The sequence below is a fragment of the Nanorana parkeri genome, unplaced genomic scaffold (genome assembly GCF_000935625.1).
Source record: "Nanorana parkeri isolate BGI_ZX_2015 unplaced genomic scaffold, ASM93562v1 scaffold1008, whole genome shotgun sequence".
Lineage (NCBI taxonomy): Eukaryota > Metazoa > Chordata > Amphibia > Anura > Dicroglossidae > Nanorana > Nanorana parkeri.
In genome coordinates this window covers 358,267-382,631 of record NW_017307276.1, presented here as the reverse complement: position 1 = coordinate 382,631, position 24,365 = coordinate 358,267, and the positions used below count along the sequence as shown (strand labels likewise).

Sequence of the window (24,365 nt, the reverse complement as noted above, 5' to 3'; positions counted from 1 at the left end):
AGAATGTTTGCAGAGTACTGTAATTGAAATATAACCAGCATATTCAAGAAGATATAGAATAAAACCATGAATCAAGCTGAAGCAAGAGCAGCTAAAAAAGCAGGAAAGATTAATTTTTCCTGAAGCATGCTGGTTGATAGCATACACATGTATGCTCAGATCATCTGCATCTACAGGATAATAGAGGGAGAAGTAGAGAAAGCAGTGGGCAAGATGCTCACAGTGTCACCTTATCTTGGGGGAAAGAATAGTAATATGCGGGGCCAAATAATCTTCCTCCCCCAACAAAAATAGATGATATATTGTTTTGGGTTGTTTTCAGCTAGTAACATGTATTGTGCCGGATGATACTACCATTGAGATGAAATTGAGATGAAATTGAGATGAAATTAGGCTTTTTCACTGTAAAACATCATTCATTCAAACTGTAGCAAAAATCACTCACAATATTCCATATATCTGTCTGTGTCATCACTATGCAGTCCCTGGACTTTGAAGGGGTGGAAATGATGATTTCTAATAATCCAATGTCGATGGATTCACTCTTTTGTGACTATCTATATATGTACACGCTAAAGGGTAAGTTTACTTTCCCCAGTGAATTTGAGAAAATGTATTTACCTGCTCAAATCTGCCCCCTCCTCCTTGCTATACTTACCTTTCGGTGAACGGTCCTTCCCCTCCACCAATATGGGTGTGCTATCCGTATCCCATACTGATCCATAGTGCAGCCCTGTGCTATCAATTTTTTATTTTGCTCACAAATTGCGAGCACTCATTGGTCAGCATGGTTAGGTGAAGTACTTCTCATTGTTCAGCATGGTCAGGTGACCATGCTGACCAATGAGTGTTCATAAGCGAAATTCAAAATCCATAGCGCAGGGCTGTGCTATGGATTAGCATAGGATACGGAGGGGGAGGACCATTTGCTGAAAGGTAAGTATAGTGGGGGGAAGGGGGTGGAAGAGGAGGCCAGATTTGAGTGGTTAATTGGATTTTTCCAAATTCATGTGGGAAAGTGAACTTACCCTTTAAATTTTAAAATGTGTTTCTTGGCTATTCTGTCATTGTGCTTAATATATAAATGCACTACACCCTAAGATTTGCAACTGTTCTATTTGCATGCATGTTATATTTACATTTTGTTTTACAGAAACAATTACTGGAATGCCAGTTCCAACAACAGCCATTGGTGCTGCTAATGCAACAGCAGGTAATGTGACTTTTGAGACCAATTACTGTGGGAGTGGTAGCTTTCACGCTTTGGTGTAATATTTCTGTGCTTGTAGCCCCTGAAGACAGTACTAGTTTTCTAATGGTCAGTCTTTTGATATCTAGGCACACCCCCATGACAGCGTTTCTGAGTTCAGATCTGTTATCGGTCTTATTACAGTGCATTTGGGACAGCAGTAAAGTAGTTGGGATGTGGCTCTGGAGGGTACAGGCTATGTAGCAGCAGGGTTGCACTTGCATGCTTATTATTGGATCTTACATTTAAGTAATCATTGTAAGTGGCTGCTTGTGGCACTCAATTTGCAATTTATTTATTATGACAATTTAAGCAGATTTGTTTAAAAAAAAAAGTAATACTAACTACACACCACACATGGTGGTGGGGGGGATCCAGGCTGAAAAGAATGTAGAGAGATGTGTCCTTTGCAGCATCTTTGCAAAGTGGCTTTTACAGCATCTTTGCACAAGTGCTTGTCCCATACAAGCATTTACAAGGATAGAGAAGTAGTTCTACTGGTAAGTAAGATGTTCCCAAGGTGATTGTTCAGCTATCAAAAGCAGTGTAGACAAAAAATTGTCAGTTGAGTAACTATTAGGCTCTGGAAACTGGGTATTTAGGTAGAATAGTTAAAAATTCAGTTCCACTATAAAGAACATTGAATTAACTAGCTTTCAGTCTAATTTAAAACTAATTTAATTTGTATAACTAATCTAATTGTGTAAGGATAAGAAGGATTTAAGATTGATAACTTGAAAAACCTTTGTCTTTAAGAAAACCTTTTATTTTAGATTGTGTCATATGTCTTATTTTTTTTAGTTTAACTTTCTAAGTTGACCATGATTTATTTATATATTCTCGTTCTCTTTTTTCTTCCTTCTTTTATAGCTTGTTATCGAGGTTTGGCAACAGATGTAGTAATAATGGTGGATATATCCCAACACAGCCAATCAGAAAGCATCAATTTAAACAAATTTTTAAATGAAGTCATATCTGGTCTAGAGATCAGTGAAAATTGTGTTCATGTGGGAATAACAGTGTTTGACAGCAGTGCTAGAGTAATAGCAACTTTGGATACAGGGGACGACAAAACTATTGTGGAACAGCTACTTGGAAAAATTAAACCTTCAAAAGAAAAGATTTCAAATATTGGAGGAGCTATTAATTTTACAAGAACCGATGTGTTTGGTGGAAAACTGTCCAGTAGGAAGAGTCAGGGAACACCAAAGATAGCCATCCTGGTAACTCACAGATCCTCTGCAGACAATATTTCAGAGGCAGCGAAGTTACTTCACAGAGAAAATGTCAACATTTTCACCGTGGGAATTGCCCAAGCCAATGAGACACAAATGTACCAAGCTGCGTCCTACCCAATTGATCGCTATTACATCAAGGTGAAGACATTTGCTGACCTTTCATCACAAGCTGATATTTTAGTGAAGAAGATTTTAAATGTTGTTGAAATGGATTTGCCTGCGTTAGGAGACCAGATAAGAAAAGGTAAGAATATCATGAAAGCAAAATCAAGAGAGCTGTACTTACACTGGATGCTTGAGCTGCCCATGACTAGTTAGATTCTTCCTTTCTATCATCCAGCTTGTATTAGAGACCTGCAATATAAACAGTTTCTAAAGCAAACGTGGATACTATTTAAGAAATTTACAATACAGAAGTCTCACTGTTACACAGTTATCAAATTTTTTAAAAAAATGTGTTTTTAATTTTAATATAAAATAAAATGTTTCCAATTCCTCTTGTAGCAAAGACTAATCCTCCGTAATTTTGTCAGGGGCTGTAGCCATAAAGTTATATTTTGTCTTCCGTACCACCACAAGCAACATATAATATTTAGCAGTTCTTATCCTTATAAGGGCCACTTTACCTAAGTGAAGGATCTTAAACTTTGATTGCGTGCAAGATTTTCAAGTTAAGCTGAATATCTAAACACAAAATATGTACTGCACCTTCAGGATTATGATTATAACAATGAAAAACAGCGATTCAAAAGTGACTTATGGCAGCTACTCTATAAACAAAATAATTGCAAAGCTAAACCTTATGGAGAGCAGCTCTGGAAACAATAAATTGTGCATGTGTTATAAGTATAAGTAAATATGTGTGAAATAAATGTATCAAAAGTTCATATCAGTCCATATGTGCTCAAATTGTGAAATAATCAAATATGTAAAGACTTTGGACACCAGGCTTCAAACAACACCCATGTTGCACACTGCCACCCTAAAAAAAGCAGCTTACCCTTATGTGTTGACCCCTAAGAGAGGAAGGGCAAATATGCACACCACACCCCAAAGAGTTAATATCTCCTCACTTGTCTGGCAGGGAACCCACTCTTCCTCTAGAGCGTTATTCTGACGCTCCATGTCAGAATAAAGAAAAAAAAAGAAACAGCAGTGTTTCTCTCCTGGGCAGCCGGAAAACGGGAGGCTCCCAGAGTGCCCGGGAGAGTTTTTTTTTGACGGCAGCAGAGCCGCCGGACAATAGGAAACTATTGGGCGGAGCTAGCTGTCATTGCAATCGTTTTCTATTTACTTTTTTTTAACTTTTTAAACGATTTTTCTGTTCTGCTCGGTCCCTCTGAGGGACCGAGCAGAACAGCCGAGCCGAATGCTGCTCAGCGGCATTCAGCTATTCACTCACTGCTGTTCAGCATCTATAAGAATAGGCCGAACAGCAGTGAGTAGCCTGCCGGATGTTCGGCTCAGCCGATCCAGATGTTGGATCGGCTGAGTCGAACTCCTTCTGCACTTCGGGTCGGCCGAACATGCTGTGCATGTTCGGCTGACCTGAAGCCATGTGAAGCAAGCCGATGTACGGCTGATTTCAGCCGATGTACGGCTGAAATCAGCCGTACCAGCCTGAAGTGCATAGCCGAACAGTGTTCGGCTCACTTCACTTCAGGTCAGTCATTCACTCGGCTGCCCACGGCAGCTTGGTGAATAGACCCCATGTCTTTAAAGCAATTCATGACAGGAAATGTCTCCAAAAAGGAGCTGCTAAATATACAAACAGAAAGGGACCAGACATAAAACAATCTATAGGTTTTACATGCAATAAAATAATAAAATGTAAATAAAAATTGAGAATAAAAAAATTATATCCAAATCAACATTCAAATCAAAAGGAACCAAAGTATTCAATATTTTTTTTTTATTTGTTTCCAATTGTGAGACAGATCTAATCATATTTCCCCCTCTCCAGCATTTATTCCTAAGCCTTTCAAACCAACATGATTGCAATTATGACACTTTTTAAGATGCAATGAAAGAATATGATCCTTACATGCTATACCCCTCTGATGGCGGTGTTCTATCAAAGGTTGTGACTACGTTAAAATGTGTGACTGGTAACGTAATGCCGCCCTTTTCGGCGGTGGAATGTGTGACCACCAATAGGGCGCTTTCCCAGCTTTTCCAGGGCAGATCGGCATCGCAAATTTTCGAACACCGGGACCGTGCACTGCCATATATTGCAGGACCAGAACGCACTGAGACGGTGGGGGTGCCCAGTACCGGACCCCACTGGGCCCCCCCACAGCTTTAGGCCCCGGTGCCCCGGCACTGCCTGCACCAGCGGTAGTTCCGCCACTGCTTTCACACCTAGGCATTTTTTCGCAAGCAGAAAAATAACTTTCACTGGAAAAAGTATGTGAGCTACTTTTTGGCAGATTACAGCATCCTTTGGTCCCATAGACTTCAGACTTTGTGCAACAAAACGCTCGGGTGTGAACAGGGGTTATAAAATTGCATGGGATTCCTTGTCTTGAGCATTTGTCGTACTAAAGACTAGCGAATGGGATTCCTTGTCTTGAGCGTTTTGTTGCACTTTAAGACTAGCGAATTGGATTCCTTGCTTTGAGAGTTTTGTCACTCTTAGCTTTGAGCGACAAAACTCTGAGGTGTGAACCGAGCCTTGAGGCTCAAATTAATATTAATATTTGATAAATGTTCATGAATTATGCTGCCAATGGTCGAGATGTCCTGCCTACTTAAAGGAGAACTATGAGGTGAGTGATTTCCACTCATCCTCATAGTTCTAGCCGACCTGTGACAATGAAACTGTCACGGTCAGCTCAGTAGATTGGGAAGTAAGCGAACACATACCAGCACTCGCTCACTTCTTGTTCCTGTCACGGCAGAGAGCGGTGACAGGGGAGTGACTGGATTCCCCCCTCCCCTGTCTGGTCCTCCAGCGCTGACTGGCGGAACGGACGGGGGAGGGGGCGGGTACAGCTGGCTCTGCCTCTAGGTAGGCAGAGCCAGCTGTCACTCACACAGCTGGGCAGATCCAGACATAATTGTCGGGATCCGTTTCAGCTGCGGCGTCTCAGTATATCGCTAGCTGTTGCTCGCGGTATACTGAGCTTTGGGTGACGGGAGGACACTAGTTTGTGTCCTCCCGTTACCCTTAGGAGAATTATGGGGAAAAGCCCTAACCCCAAAGTTCTCCTTTAATGAAAGCCACAAGAACATTGAAACAAGTGCACAACTTGTGTGCTCATACATGTAATAAAATGATTCATTGTAAATTCCAGGTCATTGGTAAAAGATGTGAAATGTGTCTGTTTCTTAGGTGCACAGGTGTACATGTTTTTTATGCTGAACATCTCTTGCCAGCAAAAAAAAACTTCATTATAAAAAATAAAAATGTATTTGCCTGGGTGGATCTACCACATTGGGAGCTATTTTATTCATTAATGAAGGAGCTCTTTTATATATAGTTATATAAATATATATTTATACTACCATGGGTCTCTCAGATTGTTTGTGATTCTACGTACAGTTTACTGCTGATGTGATACGACAGGGTTAGTTTGGCCATACACTAGTAGAACACAGGAATCAGATTAAATCCTATCTGTGAGTGGCCTAGTTGGCTCAAGGAGCCACGCTTAAAATTGTCATGCTGGCCCAGTCACTGGGTATTCTGATGGTGGTGGACGCTGGCTGCCAGAATACAAAACCCCAGTGGGGGATTTTTGTCTGTTTGCTCTTTTAAGGATAGATAGAGTAATCTGTTAGATTTCTATCATTTAGCCTGCTGGCTGAAAAAATTAAATCTATTTGTTTATATGTTTATGGTTAGCCTTAAACTAAGTAACAAATATATCTCACGTGTAACTGAGTTCTCTCTAACATCAATGACATGAGGGTCCTACTGCTGCCTAATAGAAGATCTGGAAAGTAACTGATTATATGGCCATAGAATGCAGATTTTTTTTTATTGTTGTATAACACAATACAATCAGATTATTTGTAAAAAAATATTATATGTGATAGTTCACTCTAATTACTGAAGATACAAGGCCAATTTACAATTCTCCAATGCAGTGAGGTGTGGCACCGTGCATTAGTGCTTTGTGGTGCCATTCATTCTCAATTAGGGATGCACCGATACCACTTTTTTACGACCGAGTACGAGTACCGATACTTTTGATCAAGTACTCGTCGATACCAATTACCGATACTTTTTCTTAAAGGGACGGGTCACATTTTTTCTAAAGCAATACAAACTAATGATTTAAGGTCAGTTTCTTAATATTATGATTCATGAGATAACGAGGGAGCATGACGCCGCCTTTCCGGCCAATCATTACACATCGCCCGGCTTCCGGATTTGCTAGCTTCCTGACCAATCGGGAAGCCAGGCAGGGCGTCATTACACGCTACCCAGCTTCCTTATTGGCCGGGAAATGGGCTCCATGCTCTCTTATCACAAGTGACGAGAGAGCATGGAGCCGTTTCCGGGCCAATCAGGAAACCGGGCAGCGTGTAATGATGCGCTGCCCGGCTTCCTGATACAGGAAGTACTCGTGCTAGGCATTGGAGCATTTGGGCGAGTACGAGTACTCACCCAAATACTCGGTATCAGCACCGATACCGATACTAGTATCAGTATCGGTGCATCCCTATTCTCAATGGTAATCCATGCACAACTGACACACATGCATCGCAGCTCATACAACACACAATAACGCAGTACCATGAATGTCTGAATTTGACCGTTCTTGTGCATTGGCAGCCTTTAATTTGAATGAGTTGCTTTAATGCAAAACACATAAATGGAAAAGCAAATGTAAAGCATTGGAAACAGTCAGGTGTGAATGGGCCCAAAGTCATAGGGAAAACTCAATTACATTTACATTTTTTTTAAATGTTACAATTAGATAAATATAGAATGTTAGCAATATTACCATTTGTTTGTTGTTCACAATTTTAATAGTAATATTGATGTCTCTGCAGGATGTTTAAACACCGATTTAGCTGACATCTACCTACTTATTGATGGCTCAGGAAGTATTCAACGTAAAGACTTTATAGACATTAAAACATTTTTGGAAAAACTGGTGGATATGTTTGATATAGGTCCTGAGAAGGTACGTGTTGCAGCGGTACAATATTCTCAAGCGCAACAAGTGGAGATTGAATTTGGTCAAAAATATGATAAGGACAGCTTAAAGCAAGCCCTGCAAAACATCAGACAGCTAGGAGGAGGAACCGACACCGGAGCAGCTTTAAATTTCACTCGCCAAATAATAGTGGACCCGAAGAATGTCAGGACCAAAGGTGTGCCCATCCATCTAATAGTCTTGACAGATGGTGCATCACAGGACAGTGTGAAGGAAGCTGCTGAGATCATCAGAGGAGACAAAGTCAATGTGTACGCTATTGGTGTTAAAGAAGCTAACAAGACTCAACTGGAAGAGATCGCTGGAGATTCTAAGAGAGTCCATTATGTACAGAATTTTGACTTTTTGAAAGACTTAAAAAATGAGTTAGCCCAACAAATTTGCTCTGCTGAAGGTACTGTGAGTTTCTCATACAACTGTATCAATGTTTTTATAGAGATATTGTTGTCAATGATGATATTTGTTCCATTTATTTATATACACCATAGAGATATATACACCATGTAACCCTACAAAATTGGACAGAACTTTAAGTAAACAGCTGGACAGAAGTTTCAGTAAAGTTTGAAATTATCTTCAGATTATCACTGAGGATATTGGAATATTGAATATTGAAGGATATTGAAGTTGTACTCCAAGTTAAGATCTAATTGTGCAGAATACATACACAGTGGCTGTTTTACCTGCCAAGTGATTAAAATGCCTGTCAATTCAGTTTTGAGATTTAGACAGCCCCATCACAGAGCACATCCAGATGGATGACACTACTCTGCCTCTTAGAGTTAAGGCCTGTTTCCACTATAAGTGGTGATCTGTGTTTTTCTGCACAGGAAAAATGCAGGTCACCACTAGGGCACATAATAAAACAATTGCTTTCTATGTGCCCTGTTCATACCACAATGCAGGTTTAATGGGCAGTGTTCGGCGATGGGAAAAAATGCTGCATTCTGCATTTTTTTCACAGAACGCTGGATGCCACCATGTTGCTATGTGGGGGACCTGAGTAGAGTAAACACATTGTACACTACTGAAAGTTAAAAAGAATAAATGTAAACAGTCACAGTTCTAGCACTAGCATTTTAGCGGATGGGCTTGTGTGAATGAGTCCTTGAGCAATACAATGGTGTCAGCTCTCCATCCCCAGCATGGTGACTGGCAGTGCAATTGCAGACCAAAAAGGTCAACCCTCTGCTCGCTCTGCTCCCTCCTCTTCTCAGTGCATGCATGCAGTCCACCTGATTGGCTCCCAGTGCTGTCCTTTCCACACACATTGCTACTGTATAAAGAATTGCAAGAGGTTGATAGCAAGTTAAAATCAGGTGTTTGTGCCTGTAAATTTAATAATTTACTAATGAATACATTTCTTTCTGTATTAGACTTGTGCGCCGTCAAAAAAATTGTTTCGTTTCGGAATATCCGTTATTTCGTAGTTCGTGTCCGAAACTCAATCCGGATTCGTACAAAATACGAATTTTCGTTAGTTTCGTCACATTTTCGTAACTTTACGAACATTCGATATGATGAAGTTAAAAAGCAAACATACCTTTGTTGATATTGGAGTCGATGGTAGTTTTTTTTTTTAATCCGAAATACGGAATTCCGTTAACGGATTTCGGATCCGAATTTCGTATTTCGGATTAAAAAAAAACTACCATCAACTCCAATATTAACAAAGGTATTTCTGCTTTTTAACTTCATCATAACAAATGTTCGTAACGGAACGAAAATCCGTTAACGGAATTTCGTATTTCCTGCCTGTATTGTAATGCAACCCTCAGCAGCAGAAGAGAAAACCTCTGATTGGTCAACGGAATTTCGTATTTCGGATACATTCGGAAACTCACATTGTACACTACTGAAAGTTAAAAAGAATAAATGTAAACAGTCACAGTTCTAGCACTAGCATTTTAGCGGATGGGCTTGTGTGAATGAGTCCTTGAGCAATACAATGGTGTCAGCTCTCCATCCCCAGCATGGTGACTGGCAGTGCAATTGCAGACCAAAAAGGTCAACCCTCTGCTCGCTCTGCTCCCTCCTCTTCTCAGTGCATGCATGCAGTCCACCTGATTGGCTCCCAGTGCTGTCCTTTCCACACACATTGCTACTGTATAAAGAATTGCAAGAGGTTGATAGCAAGTTAAAATCAGGTGTTTGTGCCTGTAAATTTAATAATTTACTAATGAATACATTTCTTTCTGTATTAGACTTGTGCGCCGTCAAAAAAATTGTTTCGTTTCGGAATATCCGTTATTTCGTAGTTCGTGTCCGAAACTCAATCCGGATTCGTACAAAATACGAATTTTCGTTAGTTTCGTCACATTTTCGTAACTTTACGAACATTCGATATGATGAAGTTAAAAAGCAAACATACCTTTGTTGATATTGGAGTCGATGGTAGTTTTTTTTTTTAATCCGAAATACGGAATTCCGTTAACGGATTTCGGATCCGAATTTCGTATTTCGGATTAAAAAAAAACTACCATCAACTCCAATATTAACAAAGGTATTTCTGCTTTTTAACTTCATCATAACAAATGTTCGTAACGGAACGAAAATCCGTTAACGGAATTTCGTATTTCCTGCCTGTATTGTAATGCAACCCTCAGCAGCAGAAGAGAAAACCTCTGATTGGTCAACGGAATTTCGTATTTCGGATACATTCGGAAACTGCAATTCGGATTTCGGATGCTTCCGGATTTACGAATTTCAAGAAATTCGTACGAATTTCGATTCGTAACGAAACGTTATTCATACCTGGCTTGAGTTCAGCTTTAACTGCAGGAAATATAGATTTTGTTCATGTGATTGTATAGTGTTAGTACCATTTGCATTTGTGTTAAGTCATTGGGGATCAGTCTGCATACAATATGAAAATATTACAGTTTTTGTTCACTGATAAGGGAACACTGATTCAAACATTTACTGGCAATCATATTAAGGGCCCTGGATCTGATCCAGCATAGATCTTCATATAGTGATCTGTGCAGATCTAATCATCAGTCTCATTTTGGCTGCAAGCATATGACAGCAAACAGTAATAGAACCCTCATGTATTAGGCTCACCAAATTCACTACAATCTCCTTTAGATCTACCAATAACTATATCGTGCAAGGGTCTGCCTGACTGGTTAGCTGATCGAAGGAGCCGGCTGGAAAATGTTCGATCGACGAGAGCCGGCAGCCAATGAGCTGCCTGCTCTGATCAGGTATGCTGACAAGTTTCGGCGGCACCTGTCAGAATACAATGTAAACAGTGGGATTCCTTGATCGACATGCTGTTTGTGTTGATGGAGGAATCGGGTCAATTTTTTCTGTTCAGCCCGCTGGTTGAAGGAAAAAAAATTGATAGGTATATGGCTAGCCTTAGAGACACTGATAGCAACATTTCAGAAGATTCTGCAAAGTGAGTTTCTGTGATACTGATGCACTCAGCTGTACAAAAAGATCAAACTGCTTGTTGTGAGTTTGTTGTGGGGATGCTCAGAACAGGTTAGTGAGGTTAATGGAATAAAGGCCAGAAAGTTATGACCTTTTTAATTTCTGTTCTTGGACAACTGATCAAATGATTTATAATGTGAAGTTCGACCATGTTGCGAGTTATTATTAATGTCAGCAAATACAATGCCACTACCTCCCTTGGCAGGTCATTTTATTGAGTGAAATATTCTAGAAATAAGTATAAATCACACAATGATCAGTGACCTCACCAATATAATAGAATGTTATATAATAACTATCATCTATTGCAGTGACATGTTTCTCTGTCTTTTAGTTTGTCATAACGTGGCAGCAGATGTAATGTTTCTCGTGGACAGCTCTGGAAGTATAGGAAAAGAGGATTTCAACAAAATGAAGACATTTATGAAAACTCTGGTGAACAGGACAGACGTTGGAGCCGATAAAGTACAGTTTGGAATAGTTCAGTTTAGTGATACCACTATGGAGGTGCTACAGCTAAACAAGAATGGAACCAAAGATAGTATTTGGAGTGCTATAGATAACATGATTTACATGGCCAAAACTACATACACTGGTAAAGCCTTAAAATTTGTCGCTGAATACTTCAAAGAGGATAAAGGAGCTAGGCCAAGAGTGAAAAAAATCCTGATATTAATCACAGACGGACAGGCAGATGATGGGGTGAAAACACCGGCAGAGTCTCTGAGGAACAGTAGTGTGGTCATCTTCTCTGTAGGTGTTTTCAATGCAGTTAAATCTCAGCTGATTGAGATAAGTGGAACGGAGAAATTTGTTCGTTATTTGGAGTCGTTTGACACATTGCAGACAGTAGAAGAGGACCTTGTATTTGGAATCTGCACTTCTGTAGAAGGTCAGTGTAAAAAAAAAAATGGCTGTTTCAACTACATGAGAAGTCACAGAAAGTTTTATCTGGATAAAGTAGAACTACTTTATGAACTGGATTTGTCTGTATGATGTAAAAATGTTTAACATTTGTTTATTGTGACATTCAATGGTACATACTGAAACTGTAGGAGCAATGTCCCATGAAACGTTAGTGTAGATGCACAGGCAGCCAGGTACTAGATTTTACAGTCAGGACTGTAGACAGCGCAGGAGATCATAGCCATTAAGGGGCAAGGGTTGCAGTGGGTTAAAGTACCATTTTAAAGTAAAGGTCTGCTTTACTAAAGCGTTTTAAAGAAGAAAAAAAAAAAGAAGGGGGAGGCCTGGAGCTTTTAGCCAAAATGTGCTGCCAACCCGATCCCCTCTAGCAGTGCACGTCTTACTCACCAGCACTTCCATATTTGCCCAAATTTTCTTCTGGGTTTCGAGTCTTTGGCTGCTTGATTGGCCACTACTACCACTGCTCAAGGCACATTGGCAGCCGGCTGAGGGACAGATGCCATACTTTGTCGCATCCCCTGAAATTCCATCTCGCACCCAGCTAGAGAACCCCTGGAACCTGAAGTAGTTTGTGATAAGCTAAGAACGTAGTCATTTTATGATATGCACCTAAATTCATAATATTCTTCATTTATTCTCATTTTTATAGCTTATACTGAATTAAAATGGAGTATATGTCCTTATATCTTAAGATACAACCTAATGTTTTGATGTCCTATTGTAAGACTTTGTGGTGATAAATGCCTCTGTATTTGTAGTGTGAGTGGAGCTTTTTTTTCCTTTTGTAAGCTGACCATACACTTTAAGATTTGTAACAGATTCCTCTATCCATGCTAAATAGCAAGGATCGACAAATTTCCCACTGCAGCTATTGCATTCTAACTGCCCACCGCTGTCGAACCACATGGACAGTGACTGCAGCTGATTGGCTTAAGTCGCTGTTAGATCACCTTCATCAAAATTAGATTCAGTAATCAACTTTTGTTGAGTCGGTAGGGTCACACACTGTAAGAAATTCTAACAGTGTATGGCCAGGTTTAGGCTGCCCTCTTACTTTGGCTACAATGCACGGAAAAGCATGTGTTTAGCATGTGTTACCCCAAAGCACACTAATATGTGGGTATATGGGGTTTAAGGTACATTGCTATTTTTTCCAAATGGGACCCCAATGCACATATACAGTAAAAAGAGGACCTGGTCCATTGCACACAAATGTCACAAATAGTTCAAATGTGTTTTTCACGATGCACCTCAATACACCAAATGTGTGCATGAGCGCATGCAAAGATTTGAATGGGACCTGTTGTTTTATTTGTCAATAAATGTTTGGGTCTCCTAACTTTTTTAATTTTTTCACAGACTGTGACAGAGTACAGTTAGCAGACATTGTGTTTGTGATGGATTCCTCTGGGAGCATAAGTGACGATCAGTTTAAAACAATGAAAAACTTTATCATAGCTATAATCAATAAATCAGAAGTTGGTCCAAATAATGTTCAGTTCGGGGCTCTCAAGTACTCAGATGATTCACACACGATTTTCTATCTAAATGAACACAGCAGCAAACAGAAAATATTAAAAGCTATTGAAGATACACCCAGAGTCGGACTCGACACATATACTGCCGAGGCCCTGGGCTATGCTAAGAGTTTTTTCACAGAGAAACATGGCAGTCGCAAGCATTTAGGTGTCGATCAAATTCTAATAATTATAACAGATGGTGAATCTCATGATCGCACTGAGCTGAACAAAACATCTAAAGCCCTTCAAGATGCTGGCATCATCATATACGCTATTGGAGTTGACAAGGCAAAAACCGACGAACTTGTGACAATGGCAGGAACAAATGGAAAATGGTTCTTTGTTGAAAATTTTGATGGACTAAATCACCTCCTTACAAACATTTCTGGTGATGTCTGCAATAAAACAGGTTGGTGTTCATTTCTATATTCTGCTTTAATACTTTTCTGAGGAATTTTGAGAATGCAAAACAATAGTCAGACATAGGGGCCCTATTAATGACACAAGTGTATAACAATTAACAGAGTACATTTTACAGTAAAAAAAAAAAAAACACTGTACAGTATGTAATGGTTCTTACAACAAGGTGGGGGCGGGCATAAGTGACTTTGAGGTGTGCGGTTATAAAGTGTTGTGCCAAAAAATGGCATTGCAAAAATAAGGGCTCTAAAACCAATTCATCCAGTGTAGGATAAAGTGTTTCACTAATGGGAGGTAAGACGTTTTAGGGGTCTGACTAGTTACTAGTACAGACCAGAGCTCAGCAGTTGTGGAGTAGGTAAAAACATACAATAAATAAAATAGCAAAACAGGGGATCTATGATAATAAAATATACAGAGACAAGAAAGAGAAAGACTGAAAAGATATGGGGTTAATAATACAAGTATTAAATGAATACCTAGGGCAAACTGGAGGGAGTTGGGAGGATTTTTTGGGCTCAACCCATCTCATCTGCAACTGACCCTTTTAGATTGTTAACCTCCCTGGCGGTATCATTATGTCAGGAATTTTGTACTGTTAAGCAAAGCCTAGCTGATGAGCAAGACATGATCTAAATGAGTTAGGAGAGAATACATTGTCCAGGGTGTCGGGACTTGTCTGAATGTATGTACCAAATTGTTTAGACCTTTTTCATACCAAATGCAGAGCAGATCCGGTCAGGTTTCTGCACACGCACACTAGTCTTTTAGATTCGTTTTTGATGCGTTTTTGATGCGTTATGGGCTCTTTTTGGTAAAAAAAATAAATATATTTTTCTAAAGTTTAAAATGGTCATTTTGAGTGCAGGAGCGTACGGATCAGGTCAGCACACAAAACGGACGTCGTGTGAACAGGCACTCAGTGTGTTCCAGGCATTGGCATGTGTTTTTGATGCGTTTTTGATGCGTTCCAGAGGAGATCCAGAGCAGGTAAAGTAGGGCCTGCTGCAGTTTTTTTCATCTGCTCTGGATCTGCTCTACAACTGCACGCTGCAATGTGAACTGGAGTGGAAAATACCATTGGAATATATTGGACGCAGTTTTGATCCGGTCTGCACCTGCTCTGCTCTGGATCTGATCCGCGCTTGGTGTGAACAAGCCCTTAAGGTTACTGCTAATTTGTCATGTAGTATATTCAGTACAGGGGAATTATTTGCTTAACTTCAACAATTGCGGGTGTTGCCTACTGCCATGCTTTAGACGGTACCTCTGTAGCAGCTATAAATATATAGAACAAAAGAAAGATTTGTCTTTTAGTGCATTCTGTTGGTTTCATGTTTTCAGAAAGCTTTCTTAATTCCTCTTCTCAATACTGAATTAATAAGCTGGTATACAGTGCATTGGTCCAGAACCTCTTTACTATTGGAAATTACCACCAGATGGGCAATAGGATGCCAACAGAATGACACCCTCTAATGCCTTGGTTCTAAAACTGGTAGGTCCTGACCCAAAAGTGCGTCGCGACCACGTGTTCAGTGGGTCACCACATGCCTTCCACTTTTCTAGGTGAGAGGCTCCTTTGACTCCCCCTGGCGCAGCACTGCCAGTTCTTGTGCGGAGCAGCCATTCAAAATATGCTGACAGGTGGCAAATGTCAGCTTGAGGTGGGGTAGGCTAGTGCTATGGTCGTGAGGGAGCTCCATCCATACATGCATTGCTTACAGCTTGCCCACGTGTCCTGTACAGGTGCCTGGACTGGAGTGACATCACATTCTGGCTCCTGGCACCTCTACAGGGCACGAAAGGGAGCAGTACAATCAATGCACATATGGCTGAAGCTCCGTCACCGCACAGCAGTCTACACTGGACCCCAGACTGAGGATCCACTCCAGTTTTCCTAAGATAGGAAGACCGGGAGGATTTTTAAAAAAAAGAAAAGTTTTTGGACTGTGTATGTGTGAGAATGTGTCTGTGGTTGTGTGCTTCTGTCAGTGTTTTTGAGGGCCCGTTCACACTAGTACAGTGCGTTAATCTCACAGTCCGTGCAATTAAAGCACTGTACCACGCGATCACAACTACGGCACGTTCTGGTGTGGGAGGTATGTTGAGTTTCCATTCATTTGAATGGCACCCCAAACACATCTGCCATCCACAGTTCTATCACCCACGTCAGAACGCACGGTACCGCAATGCCATGCGTTCCATTGCAGTGCAGCTTTGGTCACAACTTAATTACCAAGGACAAATGTGGGTCTTGAGGTTACACAGGTTGAGAACCACTGCTCTAAAGCATGCGTTGGTAGCATTAGGGATAAGGTCTTTATTTCTGTTTTATTCACTTACATGGAATCAAATTTTTCTGCAAATGTTCCAGAGAGCTTTGAAATCCCATTAGTCACTTTCCATTTGAAATTTACAATATAATTTCCAAATCACAGTCTTTGTGCCAGTTTTAAGATGAAGTTAGTTAATGTTCTAGCACCTTTTTGGGCACTGGGTAGAAATCAGAGCATATAAGGAATACAAGCCAACATAGAGCACAAACTGTATAAAAGTCTAAGCAGAAAGTATTGTTAGGAAGAACTGAAGCCAAGATTGTTATGTTACAAAGTAATTGGGGTACATTTACTAAAGGCAAATGGGCTGTTAACTTTGCAAGGGAATTTTCACTTTTGAAGGGACTTTTACCTTAGCTTAGTAAATGTGGTGGAAATTCACTTTGCAAAGAATACCCAATCACGTGCAAGGTAAGCTAAAAAAAAAAAAAACATTTTTGCTTGACTTGATGACTTGATAATGAAACTCAGCAGAACTTCACCTCAGTCACTAAGCTAAAAGAAAATTTGTTTACAAAGTGAAAATTCCCTTGAAAAATTAACAGTCTATGTGCATTTAGTAAATCAACTATAACTCTACAGTAATTTTACATTTCACAACACTGATGCTCAACTTTGGCCTTCAAAGCTGCCAAATGTCAATGATGCATGTTTTCGGGACAACATGGTGCAGTTGTACAGTATATATTATTTTTAAATATAATAGAACATAATTAGAAAAATCTTACCTGCGAGTCACCAGAATATGCTCTATGATTGTTGACTAGATTTTTAAAGTCACAAACTCTGGATTTGGCATCTTAAAGTGACTCTGTCTCTAGATTTAAAAAATAACTTTTAAAAGGAATTCCTGTAAAGAAGAGACATATTGGGTTTTTTTAACAGTTAAAGTATTTATTGGTTTTAAAACACAGAAACAATCTACATACAGCACAAAGGAAAAAATAAACAACAACATCACATTGCAGCATAACAACATTTAGTACAAGACAATACAAATAATGACAAAATTAAGAAAAATACATGTACGACTAAACAAACACTACAAGACTAATTAAGGCGTGGACCGTTGGTATCATGTGCTTGCAACACGGCCAATCCCACCAGTGGGTCCAGCCATGCCACTGAAAACCCCCGGGGGGGAGAAGGAAGAGGGAAGAAAGAAGGGGGGGGAGGGGGGTCAAGGAGGCAAAGAGGGAGAAGGGGGGGAAAGGCCAGGTAGGAGGGGGACACACGGATAAGCTCCGTTCAAGGATCACCAAGAGAGAAGAATCTCCCTCCAACTCTAACACCTGGAGCCAACAGCTCCTGAAGGGATCCTGTTCTCAGCCCCGTCCCTTGCCATCAATAGAGTCTCACAGGTCCTTCATCTTCACACCGTTCAGGGGATACAGGCGGGAGCAAGGTCTCTCCGCCTGGACCCTCCAAGGTAAGTCCTCTAGCCGCCACCCAGTCCCCCCAGATTCGCTCAAATTTGCGCACGCAGTTACGGCTCATGTATGTTAGCCTGTAGAGCGGGAGCATTCTATCAATTGTGCATAACCATTGTCCCACCGTGGGGGGGGGGGAAGCCAGCTTCTATCTCAGGATTATTTCTCTACTGGCATAGAAAGCTACATAAAATAGGAGTTTCGTGGCCCTAGGAGCTTGTAAGGTCTCCCCACACCCTGAAGAGACTTATTCTTACCTGTCCCACTGCCCATGCTATAGATCATCGCTCTTTTACAGAGCTAAGCTGAAGAAAGAAACCTCAGCATCTGATTCACTTCCAGGTGTGTGTAATGTCTGCTCCCCCTCAGCACTCTGTGGTTCCATCCACTGACATCCATATCACCACGGTATTGTAATGTGTTGTGGTGCACTGCAATAACAAAAAAGTTAAATGTCCAATTTTAACCGTGTTACCACAACATAGAGGGGTTGATCTATAAAGCATTCACACAGCGTATAGCTGTGTGAACGATATTTACCATTCATTCTTGCCACTAGATGGAGCCGAGGAGCATAGGAAATCTATGCTCCTAAGTATTATCTAGTGGCAGTAATGTGATGCAAACCTGTTATAAGTTGGTCCTGGTGCCGAAGCTAGCCGAAGGATCGGCCGAAGCTACGGCCAGATCCTTCGGCAGCTTTGTGAATAGACCCCATACATGCAATAAGGCAACACATTGGAGTTGGTTTACTAAAGGCAAATAGGCTGTTCACTTTGCAAGAACATATTCACTTTACAATGGAATTTTCCCTCAGCTTAGTGAAGGTGTTGAAAATTCACTTTGCAAAAGAATATCTAATCACGTACAAAGAAAATAATTTTTTTTTAAAACAGTTTTTTGCTTGTATACTATTGGATGATGGAAGTCAGCAAAACTTCACCTCATTTATTAAGCTGAGGGAAAATTACCTTGCAAAATGATCAGTCTATTTTCCATTAGTAAAGCAGTGGGAATGATCCCTGGCTTGTGTAGGTCGGCTTTGTCTTTATGCATCTCACATGTGTGAATTGTGTTTAATTACAAATCTACTGATTTCCATTTACGTTAATGTTGTATTGCAGATGACCAGTGTATGGTCTCATTTCATCTACTTTGCTTTTTTTGGGTGCAGCAGGTCTGAACATTATTCACTGCACAATACAGGTCAAACCCCACAGATTTAATGAAGAAAATATTATAGTGTATAGGCAGCGTAAGTATTTTTTTAAATTGAGTTGCCTCTGAGCTTGCTAGCAAATTGTACTATTTCAGTGAGTCCAAGAGTCCATTTCCAGGCACAGCTCGCTCCTTCCATGCCATAGTCTTCTCCTCTTCTTGGAGTTGCTAATTACTGTCTGTGCTAGCCCATCTCCTCAATTTCTCCCCTCAATCATTTTCCCCACTTTTTAGAGGAACATTACAAAGCGTCACTTAAATCACAGCTCTGGGTCTGCTGGAGCTACTAACATTCAAAGCTTTTGCAGGTAAAATACATACCTAAGATACCTATGTTAAATGCACATATATAAATGCACATATAATCTTATAATCGGTAAGATTGTTGTTGAAATGTTTGGTCTGGTGACAGGGCCACTTTAAGTACAAAAAGATAGTACTTAAATATTAAGCCCAAAAAGTTTAACATATTTTATTTTCTGTTGTGATTATTACAAATGAACAATAAAATACATTTTCCATCACTCTAGTGATGTATATTCTTTTTAAACTATTGATTTTCTTTTTCAGTATGTTTAGTGGGAGAGGCAGATTTAACATTCCTGATCGATGGATCTTCAAGCATTTCAACAACAGATTTCAACGAAATTAAAAAATTCATGATCTCCATTGTTGATGATTTTGACGTTGGACCTAACAAAGTTCATGTGGGAGTTGCACAGTATAGTCATTTGTTCAAAGTAGAGTTTAACCTTGCGACTCATAGGGATAAAAGGGCTTTAAAGGATGATATTGAAAAAATTTCTAAACTAGAGGGCAATACTTATATGGGAAATGCCCTCACTCAAACAGACTCTACACTTTTAAGCCTATCTGGTAAAAGTCGTATGAATGCAGGTATCCGTCAAGTTCTTCTGGTGATAACTGATGGAGTTTCACATGATAAGGTAGCAATTCCAGCACAAACTCTGAGAGGAAAAGGTGTCGATATATATGCTATAGGAATAGGAAGTGTCGATGATACTCAGCTTGTTCAGATTGCTGGCTCAAGAGAAAAAAGATTCTTGGTTTCCAATTTTAATGGTCTGAAAGATGTCAAAAAGAGAATTGTGAGAGATGCCTGCACACAGCCAGCAGCTAACAGTAAGTATAACGTTCTTTCATATAAAACTATAACTTTCTTCAAGTCCAACACTCTGTATGTCTTACTTAGGGAAACTAGCCATATTTATTAAAACTACCCCAAATTGGCCACAGGAGCTTGGTTTGTTTTAAAATTCAATCTGGTTCTGTGTTTCTATTGCAATGAACAAGTAGGCAAATCAACCTATTTTAAACTACAGGATGTTAAGTGCATTCCATTTTAATCTGACTTTGCTGTAATGGTTTATAACTGTTTATAATTCAATTAAATATCGCTATACACAGTTGGTCTATGGAATGCCTCCAGAAATGCAGTTTACTGCTTGTGTGCTTGGCTCCCAAGTTTTCCCAGAAGTCTGTGCTAAGATACAAGCAAAATTTTAGGAATCCCCTCCAAAAAAAAAGTGCTTTTTGGTTCTCCCCGAGGTTAACTACTTCTAAAGAGATGCAGTCACTGCAACTTTCCTTATTAGAGAGTAAACCAGGTGGTTATAACAATCTAGACCTTCATGCTTTCGGCTGAAAAAGGTAGGAATCTGCAAGGAATTTTGTTAAATTCTGACCAATGTACATTGAGCACCCAGAGCAGATTGTTTTTTTCTCAACAAAAGTGTAGTTACACTTTGCCTGTTCAGTGCGAGGTGACAGATTCACAACCCCTAAGCATACTGTAATTGGTTATTTTTAGTTGGTATATTTGCACAAAGCTCATGCAGAAATGTAATTTCATAGCAGCTTTAAACCAGAACTTTACCACTTTTGGGGTGAATATAATGAACATACTTGCATGTTATGGCACACTTACCTCCTAGAGTGCCCTGCTCCAGTGATGTGATGTCTACGTTCCTTCTCATAAGGTGCTGCTGAGTGCAACACATGCTGTACTGAATTAAATTATACAAGAGCATGTAAAAATATGATAATACAAGTAAAAAATACAGAACAGTATTGTAATGCTTTTACATGCACTTGTTTAATATACTTCATAACAGCATGTGTTGTACTCAATATTTAGATTGTATTAATTTATTAGTCAGTAGTAACTGCTTATTGCGTAAGCTATGTGATTGTAACAATTGCTCTATTGAGGTAGACTTATATACATTGACACTTATATTGTACGTTCGATACTACTTGTGTATAGAAAGTTTGATAAATGTGTACATAAGTGTGCTAGTTATTTCTATTGACATTTAAATAGCTATATATAGGCTTTTGAGAGAAATCCTAGCTGTAGTTGGGTACCCCGTCTATCAATAGATAGTTTTTCTCTTGTTTGAATATGAATATGTGTGATAAACATATATTTTTTATTCTTACCTCATTACCCCCTCCAACTTTAAAAGGGTGATTCCCATTGGATGCCGACAGGTGACTAGAGGGCATTCAGGGGTTTGGGAGACCCTTTGGTGGACCTACTGTGTGCTTTACTGTTTTGAACTATTTTACCAGTTCACTGGTAAATAACCTAGCTTAAAGCAAATCGTCCAGACTCGCAGAGATCAATTCACTAATATCTGCTTGTTATGATATTCAAATAGAGTAACTACAAATCAAGTAATTCTTTGTAGGAATAATGAAAATTTATGTTTGAAAAGCAGCTAAAATAAACTCCTCTTGTTTGGGGTTCTTGCATTTCAGTAAATGCAAAAAAAATGAACTTCTTAGCCCTTTAATATACTTCATTTCTGTTTTTTCTCTGCAGATTGTTCAGTTGATGTTGTGGTGGCTTTTGACATTTCCGTCTATCCAAATGGTGCTAAATTATTCCATGGTCAAAGTCATTTGGAAGCCCAACTTGATAAAATCCTACACAGCATGATGGATATGAAAGCGGTCACATGTACCCGTGGTTTAAAGCCTCAAATCAGTGTAGCTTTTCATGTGCCAAATGCTGAGACACCAGTTTCACCTCTCTTTCAAATCTACAGCCAAAATATTGCTCAGAACTTGAGGAAAACCAATGTTACAGGCCCTTCATATCTCAAATCACCCCTAATAAATTCTATGTGGAAGATGTTTCAAAATAAAGATACAGGAAAAGCCAAAGTATGTATTATTCAGTCATAATTGCACAATTCATATACCCAGATGCTTATTGTTAATATCTCAGTTTTCTCTTTATACTGTGTAGATGCTGCTTGTCTTTACTGATGGCTTAGATGATAATGTGGAAGATCTTGAGGAGACAGTAGAGGACTTAAGAAAGAAAGGTAATTTACTATACACTAGACAAAATAGAATTATTTGGCTATTACTTAACAGTAAGTTATGTGATTTGATTTTCAACAGAACAGTTTGAATGACACATTTCTTTATTTAAAAGCCAATGAGGAAATAATTAGATATACATTTAATCTATCTCTCTTGTTTTTGTCTTTAAATTTTGCTATAATTTAGCTTCCCACCGTGTACAATAAAAAAACACAGCTGGGTAGCTTTTTAGACCTTACAGTGTATATATAGACACATTCCTTTTTTAGAGTTTTGGATAAAGTATTCAAGGAATAAAACTTCTGTCAGTTTATTTTTGCTGCCTATGTTCTGTTGGGAATATTTCACTCCACCTTTTGTTCCAAAGACACATCAGTAAGTGAGTAAAAAAATATTTAAAAAGGAAAGGTAATCCCCTTGTAGACATTTGCCATAAGAAGAGGTGTCTCTTTTGAAAATTCTCCTCACCTCTTGTTTTGATGACAAGGTTGAAGGTCTGGTGAAGGTTTGGATTTCCCATGACTTCTGCCTCAGTGACAATGATCACCAGGACTAACAGAGAGGTTGAATCGGTGACACAGACATCAATGAAAACCTGTATGGGAGTTTAACCCCGCTCTGCAATTTTTATTTATGATTTGCCTGTACATATACTGTAATTTAAATGTGCAGGAGTCAGCTTTAGACCTACTTTTTAGATTGCAAGCCCTCACAGGCAGGGCCCTCCTTACCATCTTGTCTTGAATTGTATTGTGATTGTAATGTTTTTCTTATATTGTAAAGCGCTATGCAAACTGTTGGTGCTATATAAATCCTGTATAATAATAATAATACTAGCATTTAAGCCTCAAACTGTTACCTCAGACTTTCTTTAATAACACAAATATACCACACTTGTAGAAGAGTATCTAGCCACTGTTGTACACACAAGAAAAGAAAGAGTTCTTGTCTCCATATATACACAAGCAATAAAGCTTGAACATTAAAATAAAAAAAACTTGAAACCAACCAAAAAGAAGTAATTCTAGATCAGTTGCTTCTAGGAATTTAAGCGACCATTTATTTTAAAGATGACAGATTTCAATTCAATATCATATACCTATTTGGTCATTGTTTAGGCCCCATACACACCTAACCATGAGCATATCTAGGTGATTTAGGGTTTTTGCATGTCATTCGCTCATTTTTACATGAGACTAGCAGCACAGGAGTAGAATCATGTGTTTCTGGCATCATAGACTTTTAAATGAGAGCACATGAAAAATGCCCATAAACATGCATTTTTCGGGTGCTTTCATATATGTCTATAGGACTACAAATACACTTCAGCAAACGTGCTTTAAAATACCCAGATATGAATGGGGTCTCAGAAGTAAGTCTGGTTTAAGTTATAATTTTCATTATGCCAACTTCATTTTAAAATGAAATTATTTAATAATAGTTACATACATGTATCTTCATCTTTTCAGGGCTAAGTGGATTGGTTGCTGTTGCACTTGAAGGAGCAAAGTATTATGATGACATTAAACACATAGAATTTGGCAGGGGCTTTGAATACAACTATCAAATGTATATTGGAATGCCAGATATTGGTGCTAGACTGTCCAAACAAATGGTAAGCCAGACACAACCCAAAGGTATAAACAAGGTATTGGCAAGATGTGAAATGCTTGGTGAACAACATAGTTCTTTCCAAAAAATATCAAGGAATCTAGAGGTGGTGCGGCTTGCACATGCAGGTAAATTCAAAGTTTACTTGAACCAAATGCTTATGAAATCTTAGTAATCAGAGCCATCAAGATTTGCACCATTTATTTGCCATATGTGCTTTTGTTGGGACATTGGCATTTACATAATTTCTAACATCCCCCTAACCCAGGAAACAGTTTTATAACTGTCTGCAGCAGCCAGTTAGTAGAGGTGAGTCAACGGGCACCCCAACATATAGGAGCAGGCTGAGATTTCAGTTGATGTGGGTAAAGTGAGAAGGGTGGGTTAGAGTAGTGGCAGCTATTTTGAGGTGTGCTGTTCAGCTAGAGTTACAAATGATGACAGTAGGTT

The 24,365-nt window shown here is 39.3% G+C and overlaps 1 protein-coding gene across 1 annotated transcript in view; it reads left to right on the top strand.

Moving 5' to 3' along the window:
• Positions 1-1,205: 1,205 nt before the first annotated feature.
• COL6A6 (collagen type VI alpha 6 chain) overlaps positions 1,206-24,365 on the top strand; it is a 91,755-nt gene continuing 68,595 nt past the window's right edge. The window contains exons 1-9 of the mRNA XM_018567109.1: positions 1,206-1,213; positions 2,120-2,685; positions 7,434-8,052; positions 11,431-11,988; positions 13,383-13,958; positions 19,518-20,090; positions 21,796-22,139; positions 22,225-22,303; positions 23,774-23,919. Coding sequence (XP_018422611.1) covers positions 2,155-2,685; positions 7,434-8,052; positions 11,431-11,988; positions 13,383-13,958; positions 19,518-20,090; positions 21,796-22,139; positions 22,225-22,303; positions 23,774-23,919 — 3,426 coding nt within the window. The 5' untranslated portion in view covers positions 1,206-1,213; positions 2,120-2,154. The remainder of the gene's footprint in view (positions 1,214-2,119; positions 2,686-7,433; positions 8,053-11,430; positions 11,989-13,382; positions 13,959-19,517; positions 20,091-21,795; positions 22,140-22,224; positions 22,304-23,773; positions 23,920-24,365) is intronic.